We start from the raw sequence: 21,917 nt of genomic DNA, 5'->3' as shown, positions 1-21,917 counted from the left end.
GTGTATAAATTCCCATTCTCTGACGTTTAGGTTGCTTTTATTTTTTTTACATTTTTAAAAATTTTTTAGTTTTTTTTTTTTTTTTTTTTTTAGAATAGGTTACTTTTAGTAAAACCGCCAGGCTGGGGTCCTCTGCGGCAAGTCAAGGTACCGCATCTTGAAAAACAAACAAAAACAAAAAACTACAAAACTTCCGGCAAATGGGGAAGACTACGACTCCCAGAATGCAGCGCGCGCCCCGTCTGGCCCGGCGGCCCAATGACCAGCCTCCGCGAGTCTCCTCTCCGCCCCATTGGTCAGCTTTCCTGTTCGTGAGGGGGCAGAAACACAGGGCTCCGGAGGTCCTGTTTCCCGCCACCGCGAGGCCCGGCTCGGGAAACGCCGAAGAAGAGCAAGCTCTCGATTGGATGCTTGCTATTCTCGCGTAAGAGGAATCAGCCAATCAGAATGTGTATATTCTCCGTGAACCCCTCGCCCCTTCGCGACGTAGCCTCTGGTGGCGGGAAAAGTCCGCAAGTTTTCGCGCCGGGGCGGGGCCGTGTGGAGACCCTCGGCGCGGAGCTGGAGGAGGCGGCTCTGTGGCGGCGGGCATGGCGGGGACTGTGGTGCTGGACGACGTAGAGCTGCGAGAGGCGCAGAGAGATTACCTGGATTTCTTGGATGACGAGGTGAGGGAGGCGCGGGGGCGCGAGACCCTGGCGCTTGGAGCCCCTGGGGCCGCTCTGCTCCACGCCGAGCCGGGTCAGGCCCGTGAGCCCCCGGGAGGTCCGCCGGGGCCTCCGGGCTGTGGCGGCCGGCCGGCGCCTCAGGACTCTTCCGCCCGCGACCTCGCCACGTCTCGAGGTGGAGTCGGTCGGTGGTTGGTGTCCTGTGGGTGCAGCCTTGCGGGAGCCATCCTGTGTCGCTGCTGCGTGCAGGTGACCGCGGGGTCTCGCGAAGGGCGAAGGGTTTCTTTCAACTGCCAAGAAGGTGGCAGAGCTCCCTTTGACCTTTCCTAAATCCCTCCCCACTCTGGATTTGGAGGGAGCGTGGGGGAAAGAATGCTGAAGAGCGGTAGTGACCAGCCACCTTAAAGACCTGCAGGTTTTGGGGACGGACTTCCTTCCGGGCGGAAAAGACCTCCTCATTTGGCCATATCCCTTTTCAGTGCCCAAGAAGGTGCAGAGGAACAGTGTTTGCTAAGCTGGGAAGGGGGGGGGGGGGGTTTGTACGCCACCCAAGATTGGAGGCCGTAGAATATTAAAAAAAAAAAAAATTTTTTATTGGAGTTCAATTTGCCAACATGTAGCATAACACCCCGTGCTCATCCCGCTGAGCGCCCCCCTCAGTGCCCATCACCCAGTCACCCCATCCCCTGCTCACTTCCCCTTCCACTACCCCGTGTTCGTTTCCCAGAGTTAGGTGTCTCTCATGTTTTGTCACCCTCACTGATATTTTCACTCATTTTCTCTTCTTTCCCTTTATTCCCTTTCACTAATTTTTATATTCCCCAAATGAATGAGACCATATAATGTTTGTCCTTTTCCAATTGACTTATTTCACTCAGCATAATACCCTCCAGTTCCATCCACGTCGAAGCAAATGGTGGGTATTTGTCGTTTCTAATGGCTGAGGAATATTCCATTGTATACACAGACCACATCTTCTTTTTTTTTTTTTTTTTTTGTAGGTTTATAGTAAGTCTTTATTTATTTATTTATTTTTTTATTGGTGTTCAATTTACTAACATACAGAATAACCCCCAGTGCCCGTCACCCATTCACTCCCACCCCCCGCCCTCCTCCCCTTCCAACACCCCTAGTTCGTTTCCCAGAGTTAGCAGTCTTCAGACCACATCTTCTTTATCCATTCATCTTTCGATGGACACCGAGGCTCCTTCCACAGTTTGGCTATTGTGGCCATTGCTGCTAGAAACATCGGGGTGCAGGTGTCCCGGCGTTTCACTGCATCTGTATTTTTGGGGTAAATCCCCAGCAGTGCAATTGCTGGGTTGTATGGTAGGTCTATTTTTAACTCTTTGAGGAACCTCCACACAGTTTTCCAGAGTGGCTGTATCAGTTCACATTCCCACCAACAGTGCAAGAGGGTTCCCCTTTCTCCACATCCTCTCCAACATTTGTTGTTTCCTGCCTTGTTAATTTTCCCCATTTTCACTGGTGTGAGGTGGTATCTCCTCGTGGTTTTGATTTGTATTTCCCTGATGGCAAGTGATGCGGAGCACTTCCTCATGTGCTTGTTGGAGGCTGTAGAATATTGGTGGGTAAAGCACCTTGCAGCGTTGTTAATGCTGTGTCTGTAGACAAATAGGAAGGCTCCCTATTCCTTTAAGTCTGGATGTGAGCGAACTCTTTCCTTACCACACAGCTGATGGGAAGAGAAAGTATTTTAGTTCCCTACATAATTCTTAAATGAAAAGGCGCCTTAATATGCAAGGTAAGGTTTTGACAAGATTTCTACTTGTCCCTTTAGATTTCTTGTGAGCTTGTTTTAATTCTCCACTAGAAGTGGAAAAATGACTGCATACAGGAAAGCTGCAGATGATAATAGAAAAATAATAGCATGGACATTGAGGAGATCATTATAACTCCTGCAGCTGCATTTGGAATCTCAGGCTAGTGAGTGAAAATGTGAAGAAATTGGAGGTCAGTTCTTCTGCAGAGATTGATTGATTGATTGATCTTGCTGTGGGAACCACCTCTGTTTAAATACTGTCGTTTTTTTTTTTTTTTTTTTGGATTTGTGGCTGTGATACGTAGTGGTTATTTTGCAGGAAGACCAGGGAATTTATCAGAGCAAAGTTCGGGAACTGATCAGTGACAACCAATACCGGTTGATTGTCAACGTGAATGACCTGCGCAGGAAAAATGAGAAGAGGGCTAACCGGTAAGTGGCAGGGCTTTCCAAGAGGATACCCTGGCTCTGAGTGATAGTGGCTCCCTTTCTCTTCCCCGGATTGATTGGAACAGGCTTCCCAGGAGAGGACCTGGATGAAATGCTTTTGATCCTTGTTGCCTCACCAGCTTCTGTTTTTTTTTTTTTTTTTTTCTTCTTCCCAAAGTAGGTGGTGGGTGTTTTCCTCTCAACAGCTCCGCCTTCCATGTTTAACTGAGTATCGTTTCTGCATCTTTGAGAAGTTGAATTAAAGTTAACTGTCAGTTCTGATGTATTTTCCCAAGTCTTCTAGAACGGCAGGAGAAACTAGGAACTAGATTTTCTTACCACTTTTGGTTTTGACGGTCAATTTTTTGAAATTTTCTCTCTGCCTAATTATTCTCTCTCTTGCCGATGTGCAGCCTCCTGAGCAATGCCTTTGAGGAGCTGGTTGCCTTCCAGCGGGCTTTAAAGGATTTTGTGGCCTCCATTGATGCTACCTATGCCAAGCAGTATGAGGAGTTCTACATAGGATTGGAGGGCAGCTTTGGCTCCAAGCATGTCTCTCCTCGGACTCTTACCTCCTGCTTCCTCAGCTGTGTAGTCTGTGTGGAGGGCATTGTCACTAAGTGTGAGTGGCTTCAAGTGGGGCCAAGGGAACGGAGGTGGGATAGACTTAGAGGGCTGGGAAAGCAGGAAGATAGAGCTACTGAGTAGAGCTAGGTAGTGTAGGGCCTTAAACTGACAGAGGGGAGCTGGAAGCAGCTGTGAGCATATACAGTGATGAGGGGGTCCAGAATGGTGAATTCTGCTGAGCGTAGGGGAGTTTCGGCCCTTGGCAATCTCCTCATTCTTAACTCTGAACTATTATTTCTTGGTCAGGATTGGTTGTACTTGAGGTTTTATATAGAAATGTTGATGTTCTAAATATAAAAATGAATAAAACAAATATTATGGAAGTAGCTTAAACTAGTCAGAAGAACACAGTATTTAGAATCAAGATAGACTTGCCTGGGTCAAGTTCCACCTCTGTTGCTGTCTAGTTGCATGACTTTATATGCATGTGTTCCTTTGCTAGGCTCTCTAGTTCGTCCCAAAGTCGTCCGCAGTGTCCACTACTGCCCCGCTACCAAGAAGACTATAGAGCGACGTTATTCTGATCTCACCACCCTGGTGGCTTTTCCTTCCAGCTCTGTCTATCCCACTAAGGTGAGGGGAATGAATTACTTGGGGTTCTTGGGAAGTTGGAATCAAAGATGTCTGTTTTAATGCAAATAATTGATATCTGAAGTCTTCTAGAAGTAAATCAGATGAAAAGTAAGGATTAATCTAAAGGAAAGATTGATTGCTAGCTAGAGTTTAATATGGAAAGTCTTCAATTCTTTTTTTTTTTTTTTAAAGAGAATAAAGATTCACTTTAGAAAACCTGGCAAATTATAGAAGGATTGAAAAAAGACACTAATCTACATTGATCTTTTAGCAGGGTTATATATAACTTTATCATCTACCTAAAGTAATATGGGAGAGTGTTTATGCTATAATGTTACCATGAAATCTTTGCAGATATTTTACTTTGGGTTTGGGAGAAGAATGGCATTGGGAATGGCTTTTTACTTAAGTGTTCAGATTGGCCTGAACTGAGAACAATGGGAGGCTTTCTTAATGAGACAAGATGATTAATGTTGGATACTTATCTGAATTCATTCTATCAAAGAATACCTGTCCCTGCCGTCAAATTTTAATTGAGAGCCACTGTATCCAAATAATTGTTAAGCACTGTGGAGGATACAAATACGAATGAGACCCAGTTCTTATTTTCAACTCAATTGGTGCAGGAATCTTAACATAAAACAAAAATGAGTATCTTAGAATTATAACTAAAGCATACTTTAGAATCATTGAGTCTATCTGCAGGTGAAACGCTGAAATTCAGAGAGGTTAAGTGACTTGCACATGGTTCCAGTTAGTGATGACCCTAAGGGCTAGGATTCATGTCCTTTTACTTTCAGGCCATTTGCCTTTTTTAAGTCATCCTCTTTTTCATTAAGATCCCTCCTTCTAGAGTGTCTTCATAAGTACTCAGAGAGTACTCTTCTGATGATTACAGGGGCCAGGCTTCTTTGCTCAATACTTGAAATACGTTGGACTCCTGGAGGTCGTCTAGTGTGGTACTGAAGAATATGGCTTTGGAGTTAGACTTGTCTCGAGTTCTGGTTCTGCAATTTCCTATGTGACTTGGGGAACTTACTTAAACCTTGCCAGCTTCAGTTTCCTTATTTGTTAATGTGAAAAATATCTGCTTTACTGAGTAGTTGGGATGATTACATGAGATCATCTCATAAATAACAGCACAATGCCATCTACATAGTAAGCACTCAATAAGTGACAGCTGTTTTGTTTTTAGAAAATTCAAATAGCAAGCAAGTCAAAGTTTAAAATGTTTTTACTAAAGTTTAATATACATACAGGAAAGTTTATATAAGTATACACTAAATATATACCTATAAAATCAGCATCCAAACCAGGAAACAGTACCTTCCTAGCACTCAGATATTTGAGGACCCACACTCCCAAATGTTAACCCTATTCTGATATCTAGCAACATGGAGTACTTTTGCCTGCTTTTATATTTTATCTAAATACTCATATATTGGGCTTCCTTTGTTCATCAGATGTTTTTGAGATTCATCCATGCTGTTATAGGTGTATTTTATATCTTTTCATCACTGTATAGTATTTTTTTTTTGGTGGATATACCACATTTATTTAACCATTCTGTTGATGGCATTTGGATATTTTCTAATTTTTGGCTATTGGGAATAATATTGCTATGAACATTGTAGTATGTGGCTTTGGATAGATGTTTCTGTTGGGTATTACCTAGGAGTGGGAAATACTGTGCCATAGTATAGGGGGAACAGGAATCTTAATTTAGGTGTTAATAGAGCCATGGTTCCTTTAGGATATAGTTGTCCCTTCCATTAGATGATTTGTTACTATAACAGATGGGAATGGAAAAAAACTGGAGAAGACATTTGGCTTTTTTTGTTCCTAGATACTAAAATCTCCGGAGGTCATTTCCAAATTATATTTGCTTCCTATAAAAAATGAGTACGGGGATGCCTGGGTGGCTCAGCAGTTGAGCGCCTGCCTTCGGCCCAGGGAGTGATCCTGGAGTCCCTGGACTGAGTCCCACATCGGGCTCCCTGCCTCTCCCAGGCAGAGAGCCTGCTTCTCTCTCTGCCTCTCTCTGTCTCTCTCTCTGTCTCTCTCTGTCTCTCATGAATTAAAAAAAAAAAAAAAAATCTTTAAAAACAAAAAAGTGAGTATGGCATTTCTAAGACTGGGGTGAGATAATGATGCTTTTCTGTGTGTCTGTTTCAGGACGAGGAAAACAATCCCCTTGAGACCGAATATGGCCTTTCTGTCTACAAGGACCATCAGACCATCACCATCCAGGAGATGCCGGAGAAGGCCCCAGCAGGCCAACTTCCCCGCTCTGTGGATGTCATTCTGGATGATGACTTGGTAGATAAAGTGAAGCCTGGTGACCGAGTCCAGGTGGTGGGGACCTACCGTTGCCTTCCGGGAAAGAAGGGAGGCTACACCTCAGGGACCTTCAGGTAAAGGGGCAGTTGTGAGGTATTTGACATGCTGCTGGCAGCTTGCATTTCTGGTAGTATTCTTGCTCCAATTTTGCCATATTCTGGAGCATCACAACAGACAGGTGGAACAACCTTGCTGCATGGGAGATGGGATACCTCTTTTTCATCAGATAAAACTGGTAATAGTATCTTATGCTAAAAGTGGGAGTTACTGGTAACATGGTCATAGCCTCATGGCTTACCTGGGAGTTCACATATTCCCACCTCCGTCTCATCCACACTTCTGTCCGAAGATCTGTGTGGCAGCAGAGGATAAATTCCGAGGTGAAGAATTATCAGCATATTTGTGTCACAGACTAAGATTAGTCAGTTGCTGAATTCAGAACAATTTGTCTTTTTTCTTTATTGTTTTCCAAATTGCTATTGGCTCTGATGTTAGGATTTGAAAACTGCAGGCTTCCTCTTATTCCTATCTTTGTCCCAGGACTATCCTGATTGCCTGTAATGTGAAGCAAATGAGCAAGGACGTTCAGCCTTCATTCTCTGCTGAGGATATAGCCAAGATCAAGAAGTTCAGTAAAACTCGTTCCAAGGTCTGAGCATCTTTTAGGAATTTGAGGGTGGGGATGGATTTGTTAGGGTTGTGTTTGGCGTAGGACACCTTTTATCTTTGCACTGGATCACGAGGAGGGTCAAGGTTTTTTCTCTGAAGCATGTGGTGTTAGCTTTTAGTTTGACCCAGTCAGTAAGCAAGAGGGTGTTTTTGCTGTTCAGTATTTCTTTTGTGTTACCTGCTGGGTTGCTAAGTGAACCTAAGACAAGTACTAGAATAAGAAAATATCAATGTACCAATAAGTCCATGCAGAAGACAGTAGTGACGCATTGTTACCGAAGTTTAAAATAGGTTATTTTTTTAATTCTCTAATTTGTTTTTCTTAAAGACAGAATGTCCACATTTAGAGTTGAAGAATATACAGTTGACCCTTGAATAAGAGTTGAACTGTGTGGGTTTGCTTACTTGCAGATTTTTTCTGATAAATTCAGTGCTATAAATGTATTTCTCCTTCGTATGATTTTCTTAGTGACGTTTTCCTTTCTCTGACTTACTTATAAGAATACAGTATATAGTACATACCATACAAAATACATTAATTGACTGTTTTTATGTTATTGGTAAAGCTAGTCAACAGTAGGGTATTAGTAAAGGTTTTGAGGAATCAAAAGTTATTTCTTTTTTGTAGTCTGAATTTTTGATTACATGGGGGATTGACACCCCTAACTTCTGTATTGTTCAAGAATCATCTGTATATGCCTGTGTGATAAAGGTTACTGAAAAAACAAACCCAAACCAAACCAAAAGGTTATTGGAATCACAATGCACATTCTTATTAAACCGAAAATGTTTTGAACCCGGCAATACTCTTTTCCTTGAAGATTAAACCTCTAAGCAAGTTTTGGAATTCAGACTTTCTCTATATCTGTTCTGTTAACGGTCTGATCAATGTGATTTGTCATAAGAAAAGGTTTTACAATTAGAAACAATGTCTACATTTGTGGATTTCTTCAAGCATTTTTATAGACTGAAGTATGAAGCAGAGTTCAGCTTCATTGAATCTCACCAGGCTTTTGATGCCTCTGGTAATTCCTTCTTAGGATATCTTTGATCAGCTGGCCAGGTCATTGGCCCCTAGCATCCATGGGCATGACTATGTTAAGAAGGCGATTCTCTGCTTGCTCTTGGGAGGGGTGGAACGAGACCTTGAAAACGGCAGCCACATCCGTGGAGACATCAATATTCTCCTGATTGGTATGGCATTGGAGATTTACATCAGACTCTTGGTCTTCTCTTGTGGAGTGTGGTTGTGGGAATCTATAATCTGTAAGATTGTGTATTCTCTTCCTTTTTTTTTTTTTTTTTTTTTAAGATTTTATTTATTCACAAGAGACACACAGAGAGAGGCAGAGACAGAGGCAGAGGGAGAAACAGGCTCTATGCAGGAAACCTGACGTGGGACTCGATCCCGGGTCTCCAGGATTACGCCCTGGGCTGAAGGCGGCGCTAAACCGCTGAGCCACCTAGGCTGCCCATGTATTCTCTTCCTGGTGTATTTCAGTTCCATCAGAGGGCAAAAGGCTAAAATGAATCTTTTCTTATTATTATTCTCTATTTTTGGGTTTCTTTATTTATAATGTCTAGAATATATTCTTCCATGAATGTTAAAGCAAAAGTGAAAGGATACTATTTACAACCAGTTACTGTAAATTTCTATTATGGCAGGAGCTGTGCTAGAAAAGTAGAACTTGCTGAAGTAGGGGTGGGAGCGGGGCTGGGGGAGGGGTTTCCTAGCAAGTCACCTTGCCCCCACCCAATTACAGGGGATCCATCGGTTGCCAAGTCTCAGCTTCTACGATATGTGCTGTGCACTGCTCCCCGGGCTATCCCCACTACTGGCCGAGGCTCCTCTGGAGTGGGTCTGACAGCTGCTGTCACCACAGACCAGGAAACTGGTAAGAGTTTAAGGGTCTTTGGCAAAGGTCTCACAGTGAAACATGTATAGTTTCTTTGAGTTTGCTCTCAGTACTAGCTTGTACTGGGAAGATACACTAGTAAGGTTAGTTTGAGCCAGACTGTAGAGGATTGAGTATTCTCGGGCAATAGGGCACGAATGATTTAAGTCTTTGGGTGGCCCTCTATGGATAAGAATGTCTCCTAGAAGATACTTTTTGAAGGAGAAAGCTTTGCAAATTGGAAAGAAAAAAGAAGGTTGTGCTATTTTATAAATCAGAGGAAGGGATTGGAAGACTAGTGAAGAGAGAGCAGAGATCCAGCTAGAGAATCACTTGAGGATGAACATAAAAAAAAAATCTATGAAAGAAGTTTGTTGGAGGCTGACTGCTTGGGGATTATTCACGTTGGAGCTAAAACGGTTGACCCACTAGGGTATTTCTCTTAGTCTCTGGGAACTATTGCTCCTCACTATGTTCTCATGAGCTGCAGTGAGTGTTTAGGACGGAGATTGAAATCTCTCCCCTGGTCCTCTACAACCTGAATAGTAACACATATCTTTATTTCCTCATTTTTCTAGGGGAGCGCCGCCTGGAAGCAGGGGCCATGGTCCTTGCTGACCGAGGTGTGGTTTGCATCGATGAGTTTGACAAGATGTCTGACATGGACCGCACGGCCATCCACGAAGTGATGGAGCAGGGTCGAGTCACCATTGCCAAGGCTGGCATCCATGCTCGGCTGAATGCCCGTTGCAGTGTTTTGGCAGCTGCCAATCCTGTCTATGGCAGGGTAAGTGGAGTCAGGCACTTCACTGTTGTCCTCACTTTTGGTTTTGCTGATTAGGTGGGCCATGAAGTTGATTCTTGGTGCCTGGGAGGAATAATAAGCCAAGGACTAATAAGCTCATCCAACGTTTTGTTACTGTCCTTGATTTAGGGCAGTGGTTCCTTACCTTTTCATCCACATCGGAATCCCCTGGAAAGTATTTATTTAAAGTAATTTTAAAAATACAAAGAAGAAAATAAAAGCGACCTGCAGTCTCAACCTAGTAACCTGTATTGTCATTACAGCAAAAATACCACCTGCAGATGTTAGGATGTATAAAGAGAATATAGAGTGCAGTATAGACATTAAAAGCCTTCCTTTTCTCTCCTATATCTTCCCTAAGAGATAACTGCTAACAACTCTTGACGTGTTTGGAAACAAAAACTTAAGTGGGTACCAACAACTACACTGGCTCCTTGTTAACAAATTAGTTTGTTTATCTTTGTTTTTTTTACTATGATGATGATTTGCTAAGGTGTATCTTTTATCTAGCTTTGGGGTTGCTGAATTTTGACTTTATTTTTTCTTTTGGGGGGGGCAACTGTCTTATATTCCATTGTATGGATTTATAGTAATTTGTTTAACTTGTTTCCATTTGATGGGCATTTGGGATTTTCCTTTTTCCCTCTTGCTAATTATGAAATGGAGTTGCAGTGAGTATTCCTTTATGTGCATTTTGTTATACATTTAGGAATATATCTGTATGATATATACCTAGTAACAGAATCACTAGATTAAAGAGTTACATGGATTTTCATTTTGGTAGAGATTGCGAAATTGCCTTTTAAGATTGTACCATAATAATACTTTTAAGTAAGACTTACAAATACTTTATATTTATCAACTTCTTTTATCTTCACAGTAACATTGTAGGTGGTAGTTATTATCCTCATCTTACAGCTGAGAAAATGGAGGCATAAAAGGTTAAGTAACTTACTCAAGAGTCACAAGCTAGAAAACAGCTGAGACAGAATTTGAACCCAGAACCTAACTGTGCTCTGGCAATTTATGATTGAACAGTGTATGAGGATACCGGTTTTGGTGGAGTTATTTATTTATTTATTTGTTTGTTTGTTTGTTTATTTATTTTTTAAATTTAGCTTTTTTTTTTTAAATTTTTTATTGGAGTTCAATTTGCCAACATTTAGCATAACAGCCAGTGCTCATCCTGCCAAGTGCCTCCCTCAGTTCCCATCACCCAGTCACCCCAACCCCCTGCCCACCTCCCTTTCCACTACCCCTTGTTCATTTTCCAGAGTTAGGTGTCTCTCATGTTTTGTCACTCTCACTGATATTTTCACTCCTTTCCCTTTATTCCCTTTCACTAATTTTTATATTCCCCAAATGAATGAGACCATATAATGTTTGTCCTTCTCTGATTGACTTACTACACTCAGTATAATACCCTCCAGTTCAATCATGTCAAAGCAAATGGTGGGTATTTGTCGTTCCTAATGGCTGAGTAATACTCCATTGTATACATAGACCACATCTTCTTTATCCATTCATCTTTGATGGACACCGAGACTTCTTCCACAGTTTGGCTATTGTGGACATTGCTGCTACAAACATCGGGGTGCAGGTGTTCTGGCGTGTCACTGCATCTGTATATTTGGGGTAAATCCCCAGCAGTGCAATTGCTGGGTCGAAGGGCAGTTCTATTTTTAACTCTTTGAGGAACCTCCACACAGTTTTCCAGAGTGGCTGTACCAGTTCACATTCCCACCAACAGTGCAAGAGGGCTCCCCTTTCTCCACATCCTCTCCAACATTTGTTGTTTCCTGTCTTGTTAATTTTCTCCATTTTCACTGGTGTGAGGTGGTATCTCATTGTGGTTTTGATTTGTATTTCCCTGATGGCAAGTGATGCAGAGCATTTTCTCCTGTGCTTGTTGGCCATGTCTGTGTCTTCCTCTGTGAAATGTCTGTTCATGTCTTTTGCCCATTTCATGATTGGATTGTTTCTTTGCTGTTGAGTTTAATAAGTTCTTTATAGATCTTGGATACTAGCCCTTTATCTGATATGTATCTGATATGTATCAGATTTGCAAATATCTTCTCCCATTCTGTAGGTTGTCTTGTAGTTTTGTTGACTGTTTCTTTTGCTGTGCAGAAGCGTTTTATCTGAAGTCCCAATAATTCATTTTTGCTTTTGTTTCCCTTGCCTTTATGGATATATCTTATAAGAAACTGCTTTGGTCAAGTTCAAAAAGGGTGTTGCCTGTGTTCTCCTTTAGGATTCTGATGGATTCTTATCTCACATTTAGATCTTTCATCCATTCTGAGTTTATCTTTGTGTATGGTATAAGAGAATGGTCTAGTTTCATTCTTCTGCATGTGGCTGTCCACTTTTCCCAGCACCATTTATTGAAGAGACTGTCCTTTTTCCAGTGGATAGTTTTTCCTGCTTTGTCGAATATTAGTTGACCATAGAGTTTGAGGGTCCACTTCTGGATTCTCTATCCTGTTCCATTGATCTATGTGTCTGTTTTTGTGCCAGTACCACACTGTCTTGATGACCACAGCTTTGTAGTACAACCTGAAATCTGACATTGTGATGTCCCCAGCTATGGTTTTCTTTTTTAATATTCCCCTGGCTATATGGGGTCTTTTCAGATTCCACGCAAATCTTAAAATGATTTGTTCCAACTCTCTGAAGAAAGTCCATGGTATTTTGATAGGGATTGCATTAAATGTGTAAATTGCCCTGGGTAGCGTTGACATTTTCACATTCCACGGCATATGGGGATACCTGTTTTGGTGGAGTTTTTAAAAATGCAGGTGTCTAACTCCAGTCCATGGTTTCTGAATTCACTTTGGGTTGGGGCTATTGGTCGCTATGGTTTAGAAAGGCTCCATAAGATTGGTAATAATGCATAGCTTGGTTTGAGAACCTTGGTTTTTAGATTAATGGTAACATATTTATGTCATTCTGAAGAATTATATTGGGAAATTTGGGGAAAAAATTGCAGGTCCTGAAATGGGAGTGTGGTCAGAATCATTATTAATGTTACCCACATGGTTGTTAGGCCCTCTGACTGTGAAGTTTCTGCAGGTGGGTAGCCTCATAGGCCCAGAATTGAAAGATGAAGAGGTATACAGGTTCTTGAAGACATGATTTATAGATTATTGTCCATTTTTGTTGTGATTTTACTCATTCCTTTCTGAGTAAGGGACTCTAAAGTTTCCAAATGTTTTTGGCTGAGCCAGCTTGTCAGCTTTATAACAGAGGAGGAAGGAATCATCTTTCAGGGGTAGTCCTATCCTGGGAATGACAGGAGCAGAATAAAGCTTGGGAAGGAGGAGGCTGGTTTTGAGATCTATGATTCGCCTGTTAGAGGCACTTCAGCTAGAAGGTGGGGCTCTTGAGTTCTCACAGGTCTCCCAAACTTCCTTGAGAGAAGGGTTGGTTGCAGGGAGGCTAACTGAATTAAGTATTTTAATAGCTTTAAATAGCCTCCTTGTCCTCTCCCAATTTGATTTTGCCTCCACTGTCCTTTTTCCTTCCATTTCACAGTATGATCAGTATAAGACACCTATGGAGAACATTGGGCTGCAGGACTCACTGCTATCCCGATTTGACTTACTCTTCATCATGCTGGATCAGATGGACCCAGAGCAGGATCGAGAGATCTCAGACCATGTCCTTAGGATGCACCGTTACAGGGCCCCCGGGGAACAGGATGGAGATGGTGAGTGAGGCCATGGGAAAAGTCAGGCTGATTAATGGAGGGGGACGTAAACAGTTGCGGTTATCTTAGACTTGGCCCAGGTCGTGGTGGGTGTTGCCCTTTCTGGGTTGGTGTTGAAGGTGTCCTTGCCTGCATGGCCACTCTTCCTACTCCCTGGAAGTTATCCTGAGGTGTATCTTTTGTCCATTTCTGGGTCTAGGAACAACTCTGAGCATCTTATGTGTGCCAGGTGGTTCCACTTTTCTTATTTGTGGGTTCCACATATCTGTGTGACTTTGCTTTGTTAGAAGCAAATTCTTACTGTCCTTTCTCCCAACTTGGGTTTTCCAGCCATGCCTTTGGGTAGTGCCGTGGATATCCTGGCCACAGACGATCCTGATTTTAACCAGGAAGACCAACAGGACACCCAGATTTATGAGAAGCATGACAACCTTCTGCATGGAACCAAGAAGAAAAAGTGAGCGTTCTTCACACTTTCTCCCTTGAGGGAACCTGAGATTTGTGTCATATTTGCATGTTTTTATGTGCTGCCCAGGCGAGGTCATGCTTAGATTCATAGCCATGTGAGCTTGTTTTCTTTGCTGGATCCCACACTTAATATACCCCTTTCCCTGGCCAGTTACTTGTGTTTGTGGTAATTAGGCTTAGGTTCTAATCTTTTCCTAAAATGAGAAGTTTTGATAACATGTGCTCAACTGATGGTGGGTATTTATGTTGTCCTCATATGTGAAGTACTGCACAAGTCTTGTAGCTGTTTGTGACAAGCTTATGTTGAAGGGACAGCAGATGACAAGCCCTGGGTGCTGTGTAAGTGGATTTGGATAAAGGAGATAAGGGATCAAGTGTTTAAAGCATGAAATGTGAGATCTTATACCTCTGTTTAGGGTTATAGTATGGTAGAAAGCATATAGTTTCAAACCTATCATTTAAGAAAATAGAATTTAAAGTCAGCAAACTGAATTTGAGTCTTTTCTGAGCCATTGTTTTTACCGATTAAATAAGGTAATACCTAAACTCCTACCTGTACTGTTTATCTCACAAATAATATCTAAGTAATAGCCACAGAATTCAATAAATATATGTGAAAAGGTCTTATACACGTTCTGTATGAGTGGGATTTATGATAATGGATTTTAGATTGTATCTCTACCACTTGACCTTGACTTCTGAGGAGAGGCCAAGCCCCCAACCCCCAGTCAGGTGCCAAGGTATGGCAGAGAAGAAGAATTCACTGTGTGTGCATCCAGGGAGAAGATGGTGAGTGCAGCATTCATGAGGAAGTACATCCACGTGGCCAAAATCATTAAGCCCATCCTAACTCAGGAGTCAGCTGCCTACATTGCAGAAGAGTATTCACGCCTGCGCAGCCAAGACAGCATGAGCTCGGACACTGCCAGGGTGAGTCCCCACAGGGAAGATGGGCCTAGGAATTCCTGAAGTAGAAGGCTGGGGAGTCCCTCTTATCTGGGAGCTCTAAAAGCATTTTAACTTAGTGGTTCCTTACCTTTTTCTTTCTGGTCTGAAGGACTTCCTGTATTATAGTTCTAATTTTAAAAAGGAGAATGAAGTGAGAATACCAGAGTTACCTATAACTCATTAATTCAGATGACATTGGCCTCCAGAAGCTATGATTCATTCAGTAAACATAAGGAGCAACTTTTGGGAACTGAACTGGTGTGTGTTCTTAACATGCAGGGTTAAAATAGAAAGAACTATCCTCAGATACCCAGAGAGCTCAGATCTGGGACTAGCAGGCAGGAAGGTAGATGGAAAGATCTTATATGCATATTTATATATATCTACCACAGGGTGGTACCTAAAAGAGAACTAATGTGAAAGATGATTGGAGTATAGATGAAGAAACTATTAGTTTTTCCTTTAGATTATAGAAGGGGTATGAATTTGAGGGAAGAAAGGGTGATATTTGAGCTAGACTTTGACAAGTGATTAGTTTGGTAACCATAGTAGTTATCCAAAGTCATTTCTAGAAATCTGCCTGTGAATTTATCTAAACTTTTTGGGGCAGTATAGTTCACACTGGATTTCATGGCAGCAAGACCCAAGTCTAAGACCATTATTAGGTGCTATAGACATAGACCCTTGGATTTAGACATGATCCTAGGTCACCTATTCCACCTTCACACCCAGACAGGACTTCTACCTTCTGGAATTTCTGCTAAGACTTCTTGACATCTCTAGTGGCAACATGCCTGGTACATCACTGCATTGAAATGTTAGAACATTCTATTTATTAGGCTTAAACTTACTTCCACATGACTTAGACCCATGGGTCTTAATTTTGTTTTCTGGGGATTGTGTATGACCTGTCTTCTTCAGATTAAGCATCCCCTTTCTTTTTAATTGTTTCTCTTGCCACGTGAACACATTCCAGTGTGTCAAAAAGCCTTCTATTGAACGTAAAACACTTGAAAGGAGAAGTGACTAGATCAAGGATCATACAATGCGAGATGTGGGTGTGACAGAAAGAAGTAGCCCTCTGTACTGGTCCCAGGTCTTTTCAGCTAATATTTGGGCCTTACACAAGTCTCTTCACATCTCACAGGTCATAGTTTTTTTATCCATAAAGTGAGAATGTTGGATAATGTTAGGGATGTTTAACTAGGTGAGCACATCACAATCACCTGAAACTTAAAAAGAATACATGTACAGTCCTAAACACATACATTCTGACTCATTAGACCAGAGATGCCATTCAGCCAATAACATGTAAAAATGAAAGAAGCACACCAGTTGGTATGCATCCACCCCCATGAGAACTGCTTGATGAGAACATGCTAGATTTCTGCTCCTCCTCTGGACTTGAATTTATCCAACTTCAGATGACCTCTTCCACACTCCTCCCCTAGTGTGACCTTGCACAAATTACTTGAAGCCCTGAGTCCCATTTCCATCCCATTTTCATCCATAAAACTTGGAGAAGTTAAATGGCACAGTTGATATAAAAGCAAAGTTCCTGGAGCGCTGCAGGCAGACAGTAAAGGATTATTTTTCTTCCTTATTGTAGTCTTTCTAGCCTTTTCTCTTTCCAGCTATAAGATGCCTCATTTTCTTCCCTGTTCTACTATCCCTTTGTCCCTTAACACTCATGTTTCCTTGGTTATTTTTATCTTTGTGAATTTTATGTGGTGTTTATACAGAATACAGAGGTCTGAATCCTTTGCTTTACTTCCTAGAATCATTCTGGTACTATCTTGACATTTTCTGTACAGTGGGAATGATGGGCATGCTTAAGGAATTCTGGACAAATAATCGTCCCTTGTTTTCTTCCCTAGACATCACCAGTTACAGCCCGGACGCTGGAAACTTTGATTCGATTGGCCACAGCCCATGCCAAGGCTCGCATGAGCAAGACCGTGGACCTGCAGGATGCAGAGGAAGCTGTGGAGTTAGTCCAGTATGCTTACTTCAAGAAGGTGAGGGTTCCGATGCTTGTGCGTGAGAGATTTTTCTGAGTAAATGTTGGTGCTTGGGCTGCCCAGCCCTCCCTGGTAACACTTGCATTTAGGTCATCAATGGAAAGCAGCATCTAGATGCATGCCAGGACCAGCTGGAAAGCTTTAAAATACTGATGCCAGATCCCCTAATGACCCCAGAGATTCTGATTTAATTGATGTGTTACATAGTCAATTGACTGCTTCTCTGTCTACTCATACTTCCTTTGTCTCTTAAAAAAGTAGATATTTCCAGAGGATTGATGTTGGTGATCTTCCTCTTCCCTCTATACCTTTTGCATTGCCAGTCTCTTCAAGTATCCCACTGGCATCTCAACAACTCGCATCAAAACTCTCAATTCTCAAACATGGCCTGTCATTCTGTTTCTGCTTATGACATTGTGTTTCTGTCATTTTAGACACCAAGCTTTGGGGCCTTCATTATCTTTTCATTGTTGCCCATCCCCTCCCCATTTTAGTGAATTGTAGCCCTTGAGGTTTAGTTATTGGTCTGATTGGCTTTTCCTGCTTACTCTTTTTTTCTAGGGTGGGAGTTGTCTTAAATTTAAATTAACTACCTGATCTATAAAGAAATGAATTATTTTCCACTTAACCATTATGGGCTGAACTTTCTTTTCATTCATTTCTTTGTTCCTTAAACCATTGAATACCTACTATGTGAAAGGAATTGAACATTCCTCTCAACATTTTTTTTAAAAGATTTATTTATTTTAGAGAGAGCACAAGAGCAGGGGCAGAGGGAAAGGGAGAGAGAATCTCAAGCAGACTCCCCACTGAGTGGGGAGCCCCAAATGGGGCTCCATCCCACAACCCTGAGATCATGACCTGAGCCGACAATAAGAGTTGGATGTTTAACTGAGCCATCCAGGCACCCCACCTGTCAGCATTTTTAAAGATAGGTAGCAGCCTGTTCCTCTGTCCCTGGTTCTGGGATTCAGGGACAAAAGAGGCTCAGTCATTAGACCCATGGAAGTTATTTCTGCTGATGGTGTAGAAGGGACTCTTACTCAGAGTTCTTCATTTAGTTTCTTGGCATGATTGACCCTTTCCGCCCACTCATACTTGGTCTTAGGTTCTAGAGAAGGAGAAGAAACGAAAGAAGCGAAATGAGGATGAATCAGAGACAGATGATGAAGAGGAGAAAAGCCAGGAGGACCAGGAGCAGAAGAGCAAGAGGTAAGACAGAGCAAAGAGAAAAGAGGTAGACTTCAGTTGGCGTTGAGGACAAGGGAGAGGGGTGGATCTGTACTGCTGGTTGACATCAAGTTTGTTTTGGGAAATTCGGGTGCCAAAGACAACCTAGGCAAAGTAGAGAGCTTAGCTAGCTCCTCTATTCTCTGGTATGATGCTTTTTTTTTTTTTTTTTTTAAGATTTATTTATTTATTCAAGATAGAGCATGTGCATGTGTATTGGCGGTTGGGGGCAGAGAAGGAGGGAGAAACTTTAATAGACTTGTGCACTGAGCATGGAGCCTAATACAGGGCTCGATCCCACAACCCTGAAATCAGGGCCCTGAGATCACGACCTGAGCAGAAACTAAGACTAGGATGCCTACCTGACTGTGCCACACAGATGCCCCTGGTATGATGCTTTTGACCTCTTTCTGCTAAGGCAATGTTAAGTGGCAGGAGCACTAACTCCCACAGGTTTTTGAGTGTATCTTTCAAAGCCCTTTCCTCATGGTAACCCTTTCATGCCTGTGGTTGAATTTCTAAGTGGATGATAGAGAAAAAGAGCACTGGGAAGTGGGGCCTGTTTGTGTTCTGGTCCAGAGACCTTTGGTCTCTTTTAAGAAAAAAATTTTTTGGCCTAGCATTTCACTTTGATTGTAGATCTAGTTCTTTTTCTCTAGTCAGAGGTACAGGATGGGTTTCCCAAAGCCTTTCTCTTAACTGCTGTGGGTATTCTAGGAGAAAAACTCGTCACCCTGATGCTAAGGATGGGGGCTCCTATGACCCCTATGACTTCAGTGACACTGAAGAAGAAATGCCTCAAGGTGAGTGAATGTCTCCTATTGATAGAGTTGGTTCCTTTGACTGCTGACCTTAGTTGCTCTGTGTACTGCATTTTCTGGTGGGTGCCCATTTCGTTCCCTGCTCAGGGCCCTGTGTCCAAGAGGTTTGTCCCAAGAGAACCTCAGGAAACCCAATCAGAACTTTGGAAACTGGGCTTTGCTCAGTTGTTTGCTTCCTTCTTGATGAACTGTGCTCTTTGCCAAGCCTGGCATAAGCATCCCAGATAACATGTTGAGGATCTTTTGTGTGACTCAATTTCTTTACCCTGGCTGGCTCCAGAAGAACCCTAGGAAGTGAGGCTGGTCAGACTCAGTGAGGTATGGGCAATGGAGATTACTTGTCTGGTGTTTGTGGAAATGGCCTCACCATATTGTCTTCCCATTATCTGCAATCATTTATCATCTAAAGTGCACACTCCAAAGACAGCAGACTCACAGGAGACCAAGGAGTCCCAGAAGGTGGAATTGAGTGAATCCAGGTGAGTAGGAAATGAATGCCACATGCTGCTGAAGCAAGGACTTATTTCTGGGGAGAGGGTATGAAACAAGCTGGCTATCAGCAGAGCTCAAAATAGTAGGCCCAATGATTTTTAGGACAGTTTATATTCTGATTATAATTTTGAACTTAAGAAAAATTACCAAAAAAGTAGCAAAAATAGTATCAAGAACTCTTTTATACTCTTTACACAGAATCTCCAGTTGTTTACATTTTACCATTTGCTTTATAAACAGTTCTCTGTGGGAATTTTAAATATAATGTCCTTGGGAGTTCAGGTAGGAGGAGAGTAGAGTCTTGAAGCAAGGACAAATTTTTTGTCTTACTGTAACCTTGGGTTCTTTCAGTAGGGTATACACACACATACACACACAAATTTTCTTCATTGAATTGTTGTCCTTTGTTCTGGGGTGAAAAATTGTTACCACTAGAGGTTCAGAAACTGTTTTATATAAACATTTTTTTAGAGCTTTTTTTGTTTATTTTAGAAAGTGTACATGGGTCAGGGGAGGGGGAGAGGGAGAGAATCTCAGGCAGGCTCCTCACTGAGCACAGTGCTGGATGTGGTCCTGAGATCATGACCTGAGCTGAAAGCAAGAGTTGGTCACTTAACCGACTGAGCCACCCCTTATATATAAATTTTTGTGTTTACTGAATACCAAACAAAATCTATGCTTAAGGTTCACTTTTTTTTTATTATTTTGAACTATATTTTAAAGCGCTTTCTGAGTCAGCTTATGTAGATTTTTTTTAATGACTGCGGTTTTTTCCATAGTATAAATATATAAAATTTTATTTGAATTTTCTAATGATGGGCTCTTAGGTTCTATAAAGCTGGTATTGACAGTAAAACATACTTATTACTGTATTCATGCAAATGTGTAGCTATAAAGTTATTTTTAGAAATGGACTTCCTGGGACAAAGGATATGTACTTAAAATTTTTAGTGTGTGCTGAATTGCCTTTCAAAGGTGCTGTTCCAGTTTATGCCCCCCCCCCTTTTTTTAAAGATTTTATTTATTTATTTATTTATTTATTTATTTATTTATTTATTTATTTGAGAGAGAGAAAAAGAGGGCATGCGCTGGGGGAGAGAGGATCAGAGGGAGGGGGTAAGAATCTCAAACAGACTGAGTGGAGTGCAACTCGGGGCTTCTCATAACCCTGAGATCACGACCTGAGCCCAAGAGTTGGATGCTTAACTGAGACACCCAGGTGCCCCCCAATATACATTTCTATGGAAACACCAATTTCCCACATCTTCATAGGCCTCTGGTTTTTAAAATGGTATTATTTCTTAGTATGCAGGAAGCTCTTTAATAGAATGTTGAGGGGATGCCTGTACTATATTAATACTTACATAGATCTTGCCTGAGAGCATTTGGGTTTGTTGACTTTTCACCCTCACCCATCTTTTCCTGACTGGGTAGGTTGAAGGAGTTCAAGGTGGCGCTCTTGGATGTGTTCCGGGAAGCTCATGCACAGTCGGTGGGCATGAATCGCCTCACAGAATCCATCAACCGGGACAAAGAAGAGCCCTTCTCTTCAGCAGAGATTCAGGCTGCCCTGAGCAAGATGCAAGATGACAACCAGGTCATGGTCTCTGAAGGCATCATCTTCCTCATCTGAGAACTTTGGGGCCCTGCCAAGAATGTTTTTTCCATATTCCTCTCCCTGTTCCCGCCAGTCTTTGCCTTCATTCCCTGGATGACAGTGTTAATTGAATGGAAATTGAGGGACATGTGACAAAGCTGAGCTTTGGGAATGGGTAATGAAAGCTGCTGTAGGATAAAAAGAAGAAAGTGGGAAAGGACTATGACTATTTTATCTTCATTCATTCATTCTCCCTATCTCCCACCCAGAATAAATCAAACTATTGTTTGCAGTAAATAACATCTAACTTCTGAGAATATGGGGGGAGCACAGCTGGTTTCTGCTCATCCTTGTTTGTTGGTTGTTTTCACTTTCCTGGGCATGTCTGTCTAGAACAGGTTTGGGGGGCAGCCCTCGTGGCTCAGCGGTTTTAGCGCCTGCTTTAGGCCCAGGCTGTGATCCTGGAGAACCAGGATCGAGTCCCACGTTGGGCTTCCTGTGTGGAGCCTGCTTCTTCCTCTGCCTGTGTCTCTGCCCTCTCTCTCTCTCTGTTTCTCATGAGTAAATAAATAGATAATTAAAAAATAAAAATCATTTAGAACAGGTTTGGGCTGTTTTATGCTGGTAAAGTTCTGAGGCAAGTCACAAAGGCCAAGAAGGCTTGCTTTTTTGTAGCACCAGTGAAAACTAATACATACTTCTGACCTAAATATCTGATACACTGAATAAACTTACCTATTTTTAAATTATACACATGGTCTTAATACTTTGTGCTTTTGTGGTCAGGTTTAATTTTGTTATCCTTGAAAGCTCTGCCCTGCAGGATTTGCTGCTTCCACATT

General features: G+C 42.1%; 1 protein-coding gene across 1 annotated transcript; it reads left to right on the top strand.

The window, feature by feature from the left end:
- Positions 1-455: 455 nt before the first annotated feature.
- MCM3 (minichromosome maintenance complex component 3) lies at positions 456-21,824 on the top strand. The gene is made up of 17 exons (XM_038554301.1): positions 456-668; positions 2,771-2,883; positions 3,294-3,502; positions 3,950-4,080; positions 6,256-6,494; positions 6,961-7,069; positions 8,130-8,283; positions 8,853-8,984; positions 9,563-9,771; positions 13,324-13,498; positions 13,829-13,955; positions 14,746-14,896; positions 16,792-16,932; positions 18,044-18,147; positions 18,883-18,968; positions 19,396-19,465; positions 20,913-21,824. The coding sequence occupies exons 1-17, from the start codon at positions 591-593 to the stop codon at positions 21,109-21,111; spliced, it is 2,427 nt and encodes an 808-aa protein (XP_038410229.1). The 5' UTR covers positions 456-590; the 3' UTR covers positions 21,112-21,824.
- Positions 21,825-21,917: the final 93 nt, after the last annotated feature.

Source organism: Canis lupus, chromosome 12, assembly GCF_011100685.1.
Source record: "Canis lupus familiaris isolate Mischka breed German Shepherd chromosome 12, alternate assembly UU_Cfam_GSD_1.0, whole genome shotgun sequence".
Taxonomy (NCBI): Eukaryota; Metazoa; Chordata; class Mammalia; order Carnivora; family Canidae; genus Canis; species Canis lupus.
This window is presented reverse-complemented; position numbering and strand designations above follow the sequence as displayed.

What these genes read in the sequence shown, in the direction of transcription:
- MCM3 (XM_038554301.1), top strand. Translation starts at nt 591, where the DNA reads ATGGCGGGGACTGTGGTGCTGGACGACGTAGAGCTGCGAGAGGCGCAG. An exon ending in CACCACAGACCAGGAAACTG is followed by an intron (nt 8,985 to 9,562) that starts GTAAGAGTTTAA and finishes TCATTTTTCTAG; the next exon opens with GGGAGCGCCGCCTGGAAGCA. An exon ending in CAGGAGCAGAAGAGCAAGAG is followed by an intron (nt 18,148 to 18,882) that starts GTAAGACAGAGC and finishes TGGGTATTCTAG; the next exon opens with GAGAAAAACTCGTCACCCTG.